This window comes from Vidua macroura, chromosome 3 (assembly GCF_024509145.1).
Source record: "Vidua macroura isolate BioBank_ID:100142 chromosome 3, ASM2450914v1, whole genome shotgun sequence".
NCBI lineage: Eukaryota > Metazoa > Chordata > Aves > Passeriformes > Viduidae > Vidua > Vidua macroura.
Genome location: NC_071573.1, coordinates 19,024,925 through 19,040,483, shown reverse-complemented (window position 1 = coordinate 19,040,483; position 15,559 = coordinate 19,024,925). Strand labels below are relative to the sequence as shown.

Below are 15,559 nucleotides of genomic sequence, written 5' to 3'. Positions count from 1 at the left end.
AGTGGGAGTTGCATAAGAACAAATAAAAGCCAAACAGAGCTAGAGTGAAATAGCTTTCACAGATTTGAGAAACTTCTGTACTTTGCTCTTTCAAAGATGTATAAGCAGGCAAAAAAAAAAAAAAAAAAAAAAAAAAAAAAAAAAAAGGCCTTGCTTTAGTTTGGGTTTTTTTGGGGCTAGGGAAGCAAAGCATGCCAAAGTTAAGCATGTGCTTGTTTTGATAGTCTACACATTTCCCTTCATATTTTCAGCACTTAAAAATAACACTTGAAAACCAAGAAATCTTCCCAAAGAGAAAATGTAAGAATTTCCCTACAGAGCCCTGAACAGAATACTTTGTTTAACCAAAATTAGATTCCCTTCCATGTTCCATTTGCCCCAATGATCCTGCTTCTTGCTGTCAACAAGCAAGAAAGAACTCCCTCACTAGATGCATAAAGCTATTTTATATAGCTCTCAAAGGACACAGATGACTTTATGAACTCCTGCCATGTACTTGCAGCCCCGCAGTGCCTGGGCTCCTCATTTGCTAGGATACCAACCCCTGTGATGTGAGACACATCAGCCACCTATTTCTCATTCCAGTGACAATGATTTAACCTGAAGCAGAGGCTACTCTAAACCTCAGTTACTTTGGCATTAGTGGAATACTGATTACCCAGATACCCATAATATTCTTATTTCACAATTTTACTTTAAGAAAATAATATAATGACCAATATACTTGAAGCAGATGAATGCTAATACAGCTGCAACCACACCAATCAGGAAACTGATCTACATGAGATAAGAAAAAAAAAAAAACACCAAAACTCAAAGGAATGAGGATAAATCCCTGCATCTCAGTTGGGTGAAACTTCCAATCTGGTTTGCTGCATAACTACAGATGAAAAAAAATGACAGCAGTGCAGTGCCACTGAAAAAGAAAATAACCCATTGAAAACATATCTCAGAAGTGCATCCACAAATGAATACCCACCATTTCAGTGCAACCTATAATAAAAAACTTCCTTTAAAAAAATCAGGTTTAATTTATTTGCCTGTCACAAAAAAAGTCTGTAGCAGTACTGGCATACATGGTTTCAACCATAAAATCTTGGTCTAATGTTGTGATCTTTCTTCTATTCAATTATCGTGAACATATTCCCAGCCCTCAGAGTCCATCCTTGCAGACAGCATGCCAATAGTGACTCTTTCAGGGATGCTGACACACCTGCTAGGCAACACAACAAAAAGAAGTTTTAGCCTCAGTGTTTCTAAAGAGATCTGACACGAGTGGGACAGTATTGATTGTCTCTGCTGTGCTTTATAGGCTGCCTTTGCAAGCAGCATTTTCAAAAAGGGCTGAAGACAAACATTGCAATCACAAGGGAAGTGGTCTTGTAAGGAAAAATCTTGCAAGTGCACATATTCCTTAGCACAAAAGACCTGTAAGCCCATCCTGCATGGATTTTTCTGGCAAAAGGCTGGTCTTGAGTCTCTGTATGCACACAAGTCTGAATAGGCACACAGCACTGGACACCAGATTAACTCTCAAGTTTCTCAATGAACAGATTCCCATCTCCCTGCAGTTGTTCTTGTACCCTGAGATAAATGAGCAATCCAAAGAACTGGAGAAATCACTACTGCTGAACCATGCCCACAATGCAGACAGGGATTCAGAAGCTGCCACATTAAAGGAACAAGAACAACATCACACCTCAGTGAGCAGCTCTGTGGTATCACACAGGGACAAGAACTGACATCATGTGCAGTTGGACTACTCACATACCTGCTGAACACGTAAAAAGTTCTTCATACCATTTTCAGCTTGCCACTCTGCTAGGCAACCTGCTGGGCTACATCTGCTGTTGAGATTTGCAGAAGGGCTGGCTCAAGACTGACAGCCACTACGATAAGAGTGGTACGCAAACAGCAAAAGCGATTAAAGCATAGTTTGCAAAACCTGAATTCCCCAAGGAATGCTCCAGCATTCCAAACATTTACCATGCAAATTCTTCTCCCCATCTTGTATTCTGGCTGATACCAACAGAAATTTGTATCATCTGACAATAATTGGTTACCAAAACTTGTCTTATAAAAAAAATTAACAGAAGCAGAGAATCACAAAGCAGTCAACACTGGACTGAGACTCTGGATATTTCCAAATACAGCAAGGAACTAGAGCAAGTTGCTCAGGTTCATGTCTAGACAGGCTATGATCATCTTCAAGGACAGAGACTCCACCTCCTCTCTGGGTCACCTGTCCTAGGTATTTGACAAACCTCACAGTAAAATAATTACATTTAAAGGAAATTTTCTATATTTCAGTATGTGAGCATGCACATTGATAAGATTTCCTCTGAGGCTTCTCTTCTCCAGGCTGAAGAACACCAGCTTTCTCAGTCTCACCTCATAAGAGAGACACTCCCATTCCTTGATAAACTTCACAGTCATTTGCTGGACCTGCTGAAGTAAGTCCATGTCTCTCATACTGGGGAGCCCAGAACCAGACAAAGCACTCCAGATATGTCACCCCCCAGAGTAGAGGGGAAGGATCATCCTTTTGAACTGCCACCAATGCTTTCCTAATACAACCAGGAAGCCACTGGTGTCCTTTGCCTCAAGGGCATATTGCTGCTCATGCTGAGCTTGGTGTCCACCAGTACCTCCAAGGCCTTTTCTGCAAAGTTGCTTTCCAGCCAGTCAGCATTGATACACTCAACTACTCCTCCCCAGGGTCAGAACCTCACAGGATTCCTGTCAGTCCATTTTTTCAGCCTTTTGTCTAATTCACACTTCATCAGTTTGTCAAGAAGGATGTTATGGGAGCCTATGTCAAAAGTCTTACGAAAGTCAAGATAAACACTTTCATTGCTCTTCCCTCAGCCACCAGGCTGGTTCTCTTATCAGGTCCATCATGCATGATTTCACCTTCATAAACCTATGCTTACTACTCCTAATCACCTTCTTGTCCTCTTAGTGCTAGGAAACCATTCCTAGGATTATTTGTTCCGTTACCTGCCTGAGACTGACAGAAGGCCAATCACTCATAATTCCCCAGACTTGCCTCCTTGCGCTTCTTGAAGATAATGGTGACAATTGCAGGAATCTCCCTCAATTGCTATGACTGTTCAAAGATACTCAAGAGTGACCTCACATCAGTATTAAATCAACTCATTCACCACTCATCAGTACATCCTACCAATTGCTGTGGACTTGGGTACACCGCATATAAGTGTTCCATATTCTGATCCTCATCCAGTTAGAGTAAGTCTTCATTGCTTCCAACTTTATCACTGATCACAGTGGCCTCAGATTGCTGAAAGTGAGTTTTACCAGTAAAAGCCATGATAAAGGCAGTGCATACTTCAGTCATTTCCCCATCCTTTGCCAAAGATTCTTCTGCTGCACTCAGCAGTGGATCACTTTTTTTTTCTCATATCTGTTTAGAAGCCCTTTTTGTTGCTCTTCATCTCACTTGATAAGATTCTGGGTGGGCTATGGCTTTCCCAATGCCATCCTTTAATGGCCAGTGTTTGTTTCCTGGATCACCCTTCCCTGCTTCCAGCTCTTCTACATTTTTATACCAAAGTGGTTAAATCATGAAGAGACTCAGACTCAATGCTTCCTCCATTTCAGTACCCCATGATAAGCAACATTTGGTTTCAAGTGACTCAATTCAATTTCCAGGGGATTTATGGGGGTATACCCCAGCAAGCTTTCTACAAACTTGAAAACCTGATTCCTAGTCAAGGGAGCAGCAGTCTTAAATATTTGAGTACACTTGGCTGAAGCACTTCATACTTGATGACCTTCCCTGAACATGTTTTGAAGGTACTTCCCAAATAACATCTCATCTTTTCCTCCTCTCCATTTCCAGGAGGTGAGATGGAAGTCCTGCACTGCTAGAACCTATTTCAAGTTCCAAGTAGGGGGCTGAGCAAGAACAAGTAATAAACATCCTTTTGTGACCACTTTAAATCACAGGGTGTTCAACTTTCTATTGTTCTAGATCTTCTATTACAAAAACATTACCTCTTCATCACAGCAGCTCATTAGCATTCACTTTGAACATGACTCCACAAGATGTCATGGAATCCTATCAGGTGATAGTAGTTCAGGCTCCTAAATTGCATACCTGGCACAGATACAAATTTCTTGTCTTATACTGGACAGTGAAAGGCCTCCTCGTTCCGTTCTTATTCCTCGCTGACAAAACAGAGGTTGAGGTATATGGACAACTTGCTCAACAAGGGAACAAATCCAAGGGTTTAATGATTTTCTGAAGTGTTTTGCAATTGTTCCTTGCAAGGAGTTTACAAAATGCTGCTCTTCTCACTGAAACAAACACCATTTTCAGGATAATTAATTCTTAAAAAAACTTATTTTCAAAAGTATGAAAGACATTGCACATTCAAGTAATTTATTAATCTGCAGTATTGCATTAAACCATGGCTTTTTCCAGCAGTGGTTTCAAGAGCAGTTGGAAGTCCAGGGTTTTAAAGACTGAAAATAAACATGTTTAGAGGAAAGAAGTTAAAGTCTGTAAAGGGTTTTAGGTATTCAGACAGAAAAGCATTTTTGGAAAAAAAATTCCGCCATACCCAGTCCAGTAATTTTATGTTAATTATGAGGTAAATATTAATTTCATACACTTGAAAAAGATTGTTTATCCATTCCAAAAGCATAACATCTTTAACAATTGAGGAGGATTAGCAAACAGCATTTTAACTTCTGAAGTCACTTAGGAAAGCAGATAAGGCTGAAGAGGTAACCAAGGGTGGCCTCTGCAAGGAGGGACTGGAGCCATCCCATGCTGGACACAACTGGTTCCAAAGATCTACTGCAGGGCACAGCTGAGCCCCTCAGCCAAGATCACAGAATCAATTAGGATGGAAAAGACCTCTGAGATCATCGAGTCCAACCCATGAACTAACATCACCTCATCAACTAGACCATGGCACCTCAGGGAAAACATGCAAGAAAGAACCAAACACTGCCTGGCAGTGAGGGGTGAGGAAAAAAGTGTGAGAAACAGCCCTGTGCAGAGCACTAAGCTCAAAGAAGATGGAGGTGAGTTGAGGAGATGCTGCAGGCACCAGGACAGAGACTTCTTCACAGCCTCTGGACTTCCACAGTGGATGAGGTAAACTGACTGGTGGGCTGCCAAACACACCTTGGCTGCTTTCCCTCCTCAACAAGATAGAGCAGAAAAATGAAGATGTAATATCTTACTGGTCAAGATAAATAAGTAACGGGAAAAACTGGGACTGGATGTTACCACAGAGGGTAACAACTACAGGGAATCTTTTGTGGTTGTAAAGCAGTGAAGGGCCAAGGGGTGTAGTAGTGTTGTATGCATAAATTTTTAACCTTTGTCAGTGTTGTGGTGACATTTTGATTTAAGTGTGGGGATTTACACACACACACACCACCAACCCTTCAAGACAATGACAGTTTAATAAGTAAAGCAAAAGCTGCACATGCAAGTAAATCAAAATAAGGAATTAATTTACTGCCTCCCATTAGCAGGCAAATATCCAGCCACTTCTTGGAAAGCAGGGCCTCAGCATGGATAACCAGTATGTGGGAAGACACCATCATGAATGCCTCTACTCACTTCTCCCTCTTCTTCCTCCTTTCCCTGAGCTTTACTACCAACCCCATCATAGAGCAGGAATATCCCTTTAGTCAGATCAGATCAGCTGTCCCAATTATGTTACCTCCCAACCTCATGCAGACCCCCAGGCTTGCTGGCCTTGGGCAGGGCTTGGAGCAAATGCTTTGATGCTGAGCAAAAGCTGTTGTGAAGAAAGTTATCTCCAACTCAGCCAGACCCAAGATCATCTCCACCCCTTATTTAATGCTATTTGTATTACGCCCAGGTCCCACAATTACACAATACACTTAAGTAATCTCCAACTATCCCATCCCTTCTCTTTGTCATTCCTGATATCCCTCCATACCAACACAACATGTTCTCCATACATACACCATACACTTTCCACACATCAATCAGAACTCTATATCCTCATTAACTAATACCCTCTGTCCTTTCACAGAGGCCAAAGCCAATTCTCCACACCACTGTAGCTGGCTAATAAACTGTTTCATTTAGACTTCAAAGCATAGAAAGGTCTTCACAAAGAACAAGCTGTACAAGTCACTGGTTTGAAAGACAGAATGCTAGACAAAATTATCTAATACACCTTGCCTTCAAGTGTACATGCACATAAGGCTGTAAAATCTAAAGGTGCAGTTTAGTCCTTCATAGAAGAAGTCTTTGCAACCACTGAAAATGCCTTCATCTCACAGCGTTCTGAGAAATAAGTTTATCTCAGGAAGCAGCACAAAACATTTTCACTTTAGACTTTTCCGTCTGTATTTTCTACAAGATGATGTAGCAGTTACCTTTGTTACTTTTATCTCTGTTTTCCAACTAAGCCATTATCATTGTTAGATAGCCCTGCGTGCTTGCTAAAGGCTAAGTTATTAATAGTCACCACTATCCAAGCAGTAAAACCAGATGAAAGCAAAAAATATGCAAACTAAACGCAACCTTTAAGAAGTCTGTTCTCTCATTTTCATATTCTCCTGCTAAACAGAGATAAACAATCTAGCATACTAATATCAGTCCCTACTTTTATGTTACAGAGAACTGACTGCACTCACAGACATTTAAGCCAATCTTGTCCTTTCTAAGACTGGGCAAGGAAAATAGGACTGGTTTAAAGCTGTGCCTATAAGGAAAGGCTCTTACCTGCATTAGCCCAGGGAAGATACCAGGGGCAGCTGACATTCACGTAGGTGCCAGGCAGTCCATCTGGCCAGCAGGCATAATCATCAAATGTTCTGTTGCAGAACTTGCCTTCTGCAGAGAGAGAGAGAAGGGAGGCTCATGACACTGCCTTGTACTAATACAGCAGGAAGGAAAAGACTGAAGAGCAGAATATAAAAGGAAATACAGACACATGCATTTAAGCTCTGAGGTGGAATTATATAACATTTATTTATTCAAAAGAGGGAGTTTATCTTCACACAGGAAACTGTTGTTTCAAGGAGGAACTAAGGAACAGTCTTACACTGACTCAACAGACAAGAAAGTAATGGATTAGTATTAATTTATCTATCATTTTTTTACATCCTTACTTGTCATAGTTTAAAATCATTTTTACTATGAACACTAAAGATAATTCCTCAGAATGGTTCAAATACATGCAGTTGGAAAGTCTACCTTAATATATAGGTCCACCAATGAAATACCCACATACAACCATAACTTTGCATTACAGCTTAATCAACATGAGAATACTTCTACTTCAGATTCATTAAACTGTCATTCTTAGAGGGCAGTACTCAACTGCTCAACAGAGTAACGTAGCAGAGGGAGATGAATGTGTCCCTGCCATTGTCATCAGCTACTGCTCTCACTCTGACATAATAATGTAGTTAAGACAAGGAATATTTACAGTTTTGAAGTAATTCTTCACAGGCACACCTTTAAACACATCTTCAGTTTGTCACAAAAGCACTGAAGCAGAGGAGAGGCTGCAGGGTGTCCAATTGTGAGCATTATTGACAGGTCACCACTCGTCCTCTAAACACCACAATGCTGGCACTCACAGATGCTCTCAGCATATTACAGCAGCTCAAATACTAAGACAAGTTCCTCCTACATTCTCCTTTAGTAATTTGCTTTTTCCAAAACCATTTCAGCATTTTACAAGGCTTGGAATAGCTTATACCAACTTTACAACCCACAATCTCCTAGTTCAATGTGAACAGCATGGTCCCAGATTTGCTAACACCTTGACACCTAAAGAAGTTCCAGGTCTATTACATTAGTGGCTGTTTGATATGGTACAGCTACCACTTGCCACTGCATAACACTCTGGACCTAAGGACAAACATCTTTACAATGAAATTGCTCCATAAAACACTTCCCCCAGTAGAGGGAAGAGCCTCACAGAGAGCAGGCAGGAGCAAATGGAATAAAGAAGCAATGGACCAGAAAGAAGTATTTTCAAGTTCATAATCACTCCCTTGCTACTGTTATCATGCATTTTAAAAATTAATACATCCTGTCCCTACCAAATCAGCTTACCTGCCACAATGGGGGGTGTCTCATACAAGTATTTCTGACACTGGAGCTGATACTCCTTCCATTTCTGCACAACCTCAGAGAGAGACCCATCTGAGCTCTGAAAGAAATCACAAGTCTCAGACATTGCAGGGATTTAAACTGTAGGGTTTTTTACACAAAGTCAGCAGGTGAGTGTGAAAATGACTACAAAAGGCCAGAACAGCACTGCTTATCACAAAGGGCAGAAGATGATGCCATGTATTTGCCTAATTTCGACCAAAAAAAAAAAAAAAAAGATCCCCTTCTATTTGCACCACAAGAAAAAAAAAACAAAACACCCACAAGCTATACTATATCCTCATTGAAACCCACATTGAGCTAGCCTTACTCTCTTGAACATGCCTCAGTTTTGTGATTTATTATCTCATGAGAAGACAGGGACAGCAGTAAGTCCTTTATTAGTAGAGTGTTTCTTTTTTTCCAACAGCAGTATGGAAACAGCAGTATGCTTTCCCATAAATGAAAACAAGTTAATTCACCGTATTCAGCGCATGTTCCTCAAGCATTCTTCCAAAATGTGGATGAAAGCTTTTGCAGCCTTTTTTCCTTTGATGAACAGCTTTTCCCTGCATTCTGCATATTTTTCCTGCAAATGCAAAGAGATGTGGAGCCTCCTTTTTGCAGATTTTTGACAGGCTGCAGGTACCACCACCAGCTACCCCAAGTAGTGACAGGACAGGGGAAAAGTATGTACAAACTTGATCTGAGGACAAAGGAAATTAGCTGTTATTAGAGTGAGTAGCTAACTCAGGGCTGGCTGCTCACTCAACCCTAGCAGATGTCCTACCTGGCTCACAGAGATCCAGCTTTACTCACTGCATTTGAGTAGAGACATTACTCCTTCTCCCCCCTCTTTGTATTTGTATAAATCAAGTTTAAATATCCGGATTAGGAGGCTGTGATTAACAATAAAAGTAACTCATCCTTCTTTTTCCAGAGAAAGCCCCATGGATGTCTCAGACATACAATCAAAAGCATGAACTAATGGTACAACACACTAACGCTGCTGAGTGGAAGGAAGTTCATTTAATCCCAGATGCCAATCAGTTTATTTAGTGAAGCATGAGAGTAAATAATCCTTGCAGTTTCACCCTCCCAGCTTCAATTGTTAATTTTTATTTTCCACTTGTGCTTCTAAACCTTTTCCAGATGGTTAGAATAAAACCAGAGTATGGGAAGAATAATTTTAAAATTAAGAAGTAATTTTAAAACTCTACTGCATTTCAGGAAAGTCAAACTGAATTCTGTCCACTACAGCCAATACAACTAAAATTTAGACACCAGGGCAAACACCTTGGTATAAAAGAACAGAGAAGACCTCTCAAGTCCTCTTCTTTTATATCCTTCCAATTAAAAACCCATTTGAAAATAAATAAAACAAGCACCATATGCATAATGCTTCTGCCTGGATTAACCCAGTACATTTAATTACAAATATGGTCTTGCATATGTGATGAGAAGTACAACATTTACTAAATATCTGTATTTCAAGAGTAAGCACCTATAACCTGTAGCTAGGGCCTCATGGCCATAATTTTAGAAGAATTTAGTTGGCTCCCCCTGAAGTCAAAACAAGCCTGTGGATCTTGGAAACTCTGAACCTGTTTGCCTGATTTAAATCACCTTATCTATGCCAATAAATGCTACAAAGTCTGTCTATTGTAAAACAAATGGATTCTACTGAATGGAAAAACAAACCTGTAGCACAGCAATCTATGCTCAGCATACCTGAAGGGGAAAGAAAACATCACCTAAATTAGATCTACAGGTGTGTGTGGAGAAACAAATAATCAGTAACTAAATCACCATTTACATATCCATGTAGGCTGAGTAATGATAGACGACCTGAATACAGGCAGAGAATCAGTTTTCAAACTTAAGTTTCTCTCAAGCATCTTTACAAAGTGACTTTTAGGTTATATATATTTTAGAATCAGAGAATCATTGAACGGTCTTCATTTTACAAGGGTGGTTAATTGAAGTTACACAAGACTGTTTCACTATCCTCTCATCACCAGGTTAACACTCTAATAAAGGAATTAAAAGGAACATTTTCAGGATGAATACTTAAATTAAAATTCAGTATAATTTAAGAAGTTAAAGATCACACATCTTCCCAAAAAGTAACTATTGATCAAGCATGTTGATGACTACATCAAATTAATCCAAAGTTAGCTTTTAAAATCATTACAAGATACAGATGCATACAGAGTTTCATTTAGAAACAAGATTCTATCTTTTAAAATATCCTGACAATATCCTAAAAACTGCTTACAGTAAGAAAAGTAGCTCTTTTGGAGTCAGGGAGCTTTAAAGGATTTTTTTCTAAATCAAGCTTTCATCTATTGCCTTCATGAATGCAGGAACAACCAGCTTTAACTACAGCTTAAAAGCAAGCCTCTATTCCATAATTTAATGAAAAAGTAAAAGCATTCTACTTATACTGATTTTTCATAATGTGAGAAGACAACTCTACAAAGGAGACTAGCAAACTATACAAGTGAAATATTTAGACATGCCTTTCTGTGGAGATCACCTATTTGGTAGACAGTTTTCTATTATCTGTAGTTTGTTGCAATAAGACAATCAAATATAAATTCTAAGACTACATAATTTGTTCTCCCTGTGCAACAGTTCACTGTTATTCAGCTAAATACTGTGGTTTGTTATCTGACAAATGGACTTCAACTTGATTTTAATATATGCTACTTTCTATTTCTCAGAGCTTATGGCCCACACGAACAAGAATCACAAGTTACACAGTGCCACAGGTTTACCATGTGTGTAGTCATTCAAATATGAGATACTGTATTTTCTTGAGAAGTTATTTAAAGCCTTCTGCAACAAAGCACTAAATGAAAGTATGCAAGCCAATCCTGGGTCAGTACCTGAAATTTGGAGCAAATGGAAAATGCATAGCTTTGTTAAACTCAGAACTGTTTTCATTGCTGAAAGCATGTAGTTGTGGGTTTACTCAGGGTTATTTTCCTGTTATATTTAACCATGGGTGGAAAAACAGCAGCAGTTCTGCTGTGGTGAAAATATCACAGAAGGATAGCAGAGGAGAAGATGGAAACACAGCTGACTGGTTAAGGTGGAGAAGCTAAAAGGCATGAATGGATGAAAGACATTAAGGAGGTGAGTGATGATGCAGCCTAAGGAACATGAAACAAATGAAGAAAAATTAGGACAGTCTAGAGGACAGAGACTGGGAGCCTCTCAGTGTATGTATACAATTAAGTGCAATTCATCTCTAGTGAGCACACTCCAGATTAGCACATTTAACAGTCTGAGGTCAGAATTCTTTACAAATCCTTAACGCCTTCATAGGAAAGCCCTTTCTATAGCCATCATTAGTCTTCACAGGCCCTACTGTAAAAGTAAGCATTTTAATCACTTTTCAACACCTTTGAAACTATTCCTGCTGAAACAAAAAGCAGCATCCACACAGATCCAAGGTGATCAATGCCACAAAAGCAATATTCTAATACAGTGAAATCTGAGCACACAGCGGATAAAGCCTCGAGACAAAATGTACCATGGAATAGAATTAAAGTGGAAAGGAGAGTTCTCAGAGCTCAGAGGCAATTGGTGCTCCCTAGGATTATCTTCTCTCCTCCCACCACCACATATAAGGTCTCACATGCAACAGAATGAGAAATTCCTCCTTACATTTATATTTCTTTTGTCTTTGCTTGTCTGTTTTTTGAACAGGACCACTTACGCTACAACATTTTCATGTTTTTAATATTTCAGGATAACAAGCAAGACCTTACCTTGCTGCTAAGGGCTCACATGTAACATTACAACCACTGGAACCTCCAAATTGCTATTCTGAATCTTCAAAAGCAAACTGTAAGAAACCTGGCATTGAACAACAGTTTGGCACAGCCTCGGTATTCTTCCCTTGGATAGTAATGCTGGCATATCTACCTTGTGAGAGGAGGAATCAGATTATATTTACTGCCTTTTAGCTCAGAAGGGCACTAGTGAGTTACTTTTAAACTTCATGGCCCTTTTTTGAAAAGCCCAAAGGAAGACATTATTTCAAAGCTACTCTACTCAAGATCAGCACAGCAACTAAGTCCAAGAAGGTGAAGATTACACATTACAAGCCTTATGCTCATTCTGACTCGTAACATTTTCTCTGGTATAATACAGATCTTAACAAATCATCACTTAAGTAACATAAGCTATAGGTTTGCAACAATACACCAGAGCAGAGCGGGATGATCCCCTCCCTTGCATTGCTGGTGATGCTGTGCCTGATGCTCTCAGGACATGCTCGGCCCTCCTGGCTGCCAGGGCACCGCTGACTCATGTTCAGCTTGCTATCAACCAGGAGCCCCAGGTTTCTTACTGTGCCACTGCTTTCCAGCATCTCATTCCCCAGTCTGTCCCTACATCCAGGGTTTTCCCATTCCAGGTGCAGAAGCTGGCACTTTCCCTTGTTGAACTACACACGGTTAGTGATTGCCAGCCCTCTGATTTGATGAGGTCTCTCTGAAGGGCCTCTCTTTAAGAGAGTCAACAGCTCCACCCAGTTTTGTATTGTCTGCAAACTTGCTTAGTATCCCTTCCAGTCCTGAGTCTAAGTTGTTTATGAAGATGCTGAAAAACAACAGGCCAAGGATTCCTGCAGAACCACTAGTGCCAGGTCCCCAGTCTGATGCCAGCCCTTTCCCTGTAACCCTTTGTGCCTGACCCATGAACCAGCTGCTCACCCATAGCATGATGTGTTTATCCAGTTGTGTGCTGGACATTTTGTCCAGAAGGATCCCATGAGAGACAGTATCCAAAGATTTACTGAAATGTACTGTACTGAACTTGGTATTAACAGAGGTCTTTGATTCACTGCTCACCCCGTGATAAAACAATCCTGTTGAGGATCAGTCCTTCAAGTACAACACTTCTTGAAGACCCAAAGACATTCTGGAAGTGTGTTAGTGTGGAAGAAGGCTTTATTGTTCAATCCTCACTCTCCCAAAGAGATGATATTCAACCCCATTTTGTAACTACTTAGTTCAACCTCTGTGTAATAAGTTAATCTAAATCCATTATGTGCAACATCTCACAGTCCAGTTGCTCTCCTTTAAGAACTGAAGCTATGCCAAAGGAGAAGGTACATCAAAAAATGATGTCTCTACTATAGATAATTCAAAAGAAGTATGATTAAAGGTACCCTTTCATAGGGGTAATAAATTAGATGATACTTCAGGACTGACATTCCCTAAATTTCTGTATTTATCAAATTCTCTTCCCACATTACGTTGCCTAGTATCAAGTTTAATGTAGTCATTTGACATTATGTAACACTAAGTGACCCTCTGAGATAAAGTCATTACTCTCAGTCCCTTCTGTAGGGCTGCTTGACTGATCAGATGATATAATATTAATTATGCTTCCCAAGTCATATTTTACAAGATATTTTGTCAGTGGTTGGATCACTCTGTACAAATTCCTCACCCTTCAGAAAAAACAAACAGGATCAAAACAACTTATCTTTCAGAGGGAAGCCAGCTTCTAGGAGCTTTTCCTGTAAATGCTTCTGTTTCTTAGTTACTAATGAACCAATTATTTCAGAAGCTCAGGAGCGTCAGAAAAAGAAAATTTTCAGCATTGTCCCTGCTAGTGAAAAGCAAAAAATGAGTTCCCTCAAAAGGAGCTACTGAATTCAGGGAGAAACTCCCTGGTGACACCTGCCAGCTGTTCTTGCCCTTAGGCTACAGCAGCAGCTTAGTGCTTTTAAGTCCTTGAAGAAAAACAAAAAGTCTCAGGGCTTCAGTAAAGGCAAATCTTGAGAACAGTGTTTCACCATCTGTCCAAGCATGGAAAGCCCTCTGTTCTGTCACTGACTTCTAGTTCCATGACATCAAGCTTTTGAACTCACAGCTGCAAGAGGAAGCACTCATTAGACACATATGATCAACACACAGAAAAGACATTCCTCTGTCTGCCTCTTCAGATCTGCTTAGCCCAGATTTCTTTTTCTTTTGGTGGTGTTTGTTGCTGTTGTTCTTTTTGTTTGTTTTAAACCAGCAGCTGAATCTCAGCATTCCTCTCTCTCTCTCAGCTGAAAAAGACCACTGTACCACACAGTCCCTCATCCTGGCCTTCCTGCCTTTTTCTTTTCTCTTTTATACACCTACACAGCTAAGGAAGGAAAGTTTGTCTGTGCTTAATCCTACAGCAGCCTGTAATACCACCTATAAGGGCACTTATCACCACCATCCCATTCCCATCTCCCACCTCCTCCATTCTTAAGACCTGTTCTTACTAGATTAAGGAAAAAAAAGAATAAGCACAGGCATCTCCTGAAGGTTTAGAAATGCAGAATGCTTCTGCACAGAATCTCAGATAAACCATTTTAAAGAACAAAACCAAAACTGATTTGAGGCATACTTCTATTTCTTGGTACTTCTGCACAGAGAGCTCCCAGTTCAGCTGACTGATTGTTCCACCAATCATTCCAAATAAATGAACTGTCTGAGCAGGCAGGAGAGTTCAGCCCTAACCACAAGGGTTTCCATTCCAGGACTAAATACTCCAGGTCCATCCTGGGATCTTTCATTCGTGCTTTGAAAATAACCAGTTTTCCCAACCCTGAAAATTTTGTTTTGACAAGGTGCATCTCAGTGAGAAAAATATCTCTTGGCCCTTTAATTTTCTGGATCAAGACAAAGTATTTGGCATTCAGAGACATAGATGTCAAAGCAAACTTTTAAAGACCTAAATCAACTTGCATAGTATACAGTTTCAAAATAAAGGGAATAAAGTAAAGCCCAATATTTCAGCATGCTACAAAATTTAGCATTACCTTATAGAGAAATAAATAAATAAAATCAAACTCCTGTAGGTCAAGTAAGACAGTCTGAAAATGTAGTGCAAACCTGCGTTTATAGGGTTCAAGTTTCTAATGTTTGTGTCTCCCGTGATGGACAGATCTGGGACAAGAACAGTTACCTGCAGAGTTTTTTTGTCCCATGAAGAACTTCCCAGGGCCAGAAAGATTTTTGTCTTTGGTGACTCTAGGACCCATGAATCCATATGTACACTGTTGAGGCATGTACATTTAGATTGGCAGTAGCTGTTACCAGAAAATGTTATTTTCATTACAATGTCTTTCATCCGTTCTGGTAAGTGTTCCTGTCAGGGATGCATTACATGAGCCACTCAAAAATGCCAGAAGAAAATTACTGAGCAACTATGCAGAGGGACAGAAGAAAAACGCAAAATTCAAAAGCAACTATAACTCACAAACTCTTGGAGAGAAGAAAGCAATCCAACAATTTTAGTGGGAGACAGTGTACAGCACTCATGAGAATTGCATTATCATACAAGGAAATTTTACTGTGCACTGCAAATCTAGACATATGCTTTCTGAAGTGCTCTTTAGCAGAGGACTGTTATTGATGCAGTTGTACAACAGAGCAA

The 15,559-nt window shown here is 39.9% G+C and overlaps 1 protein-coding gene across 1 annotated transcript in view; it reads right to left on the bottom strand.

The window, feature by feature from the left end:
* The window catches only part of GLP1R (glucagon like peptide 1 receptor), an 86,877-nt gene that overhangs the window by 49,171 nt on the left and 22,147 nt on the right, over positions 1-15,559 (bottom strand). Inside the window, 2 exon segments of the mRNA XM_053972437.1 lie at positions 6,743-6,853; positions 8,087-8,183. Coding sequence (XP_053828412.1) covers positions 6,743-6,853; positions 8,087-8,183 — 208 coding nt within the window.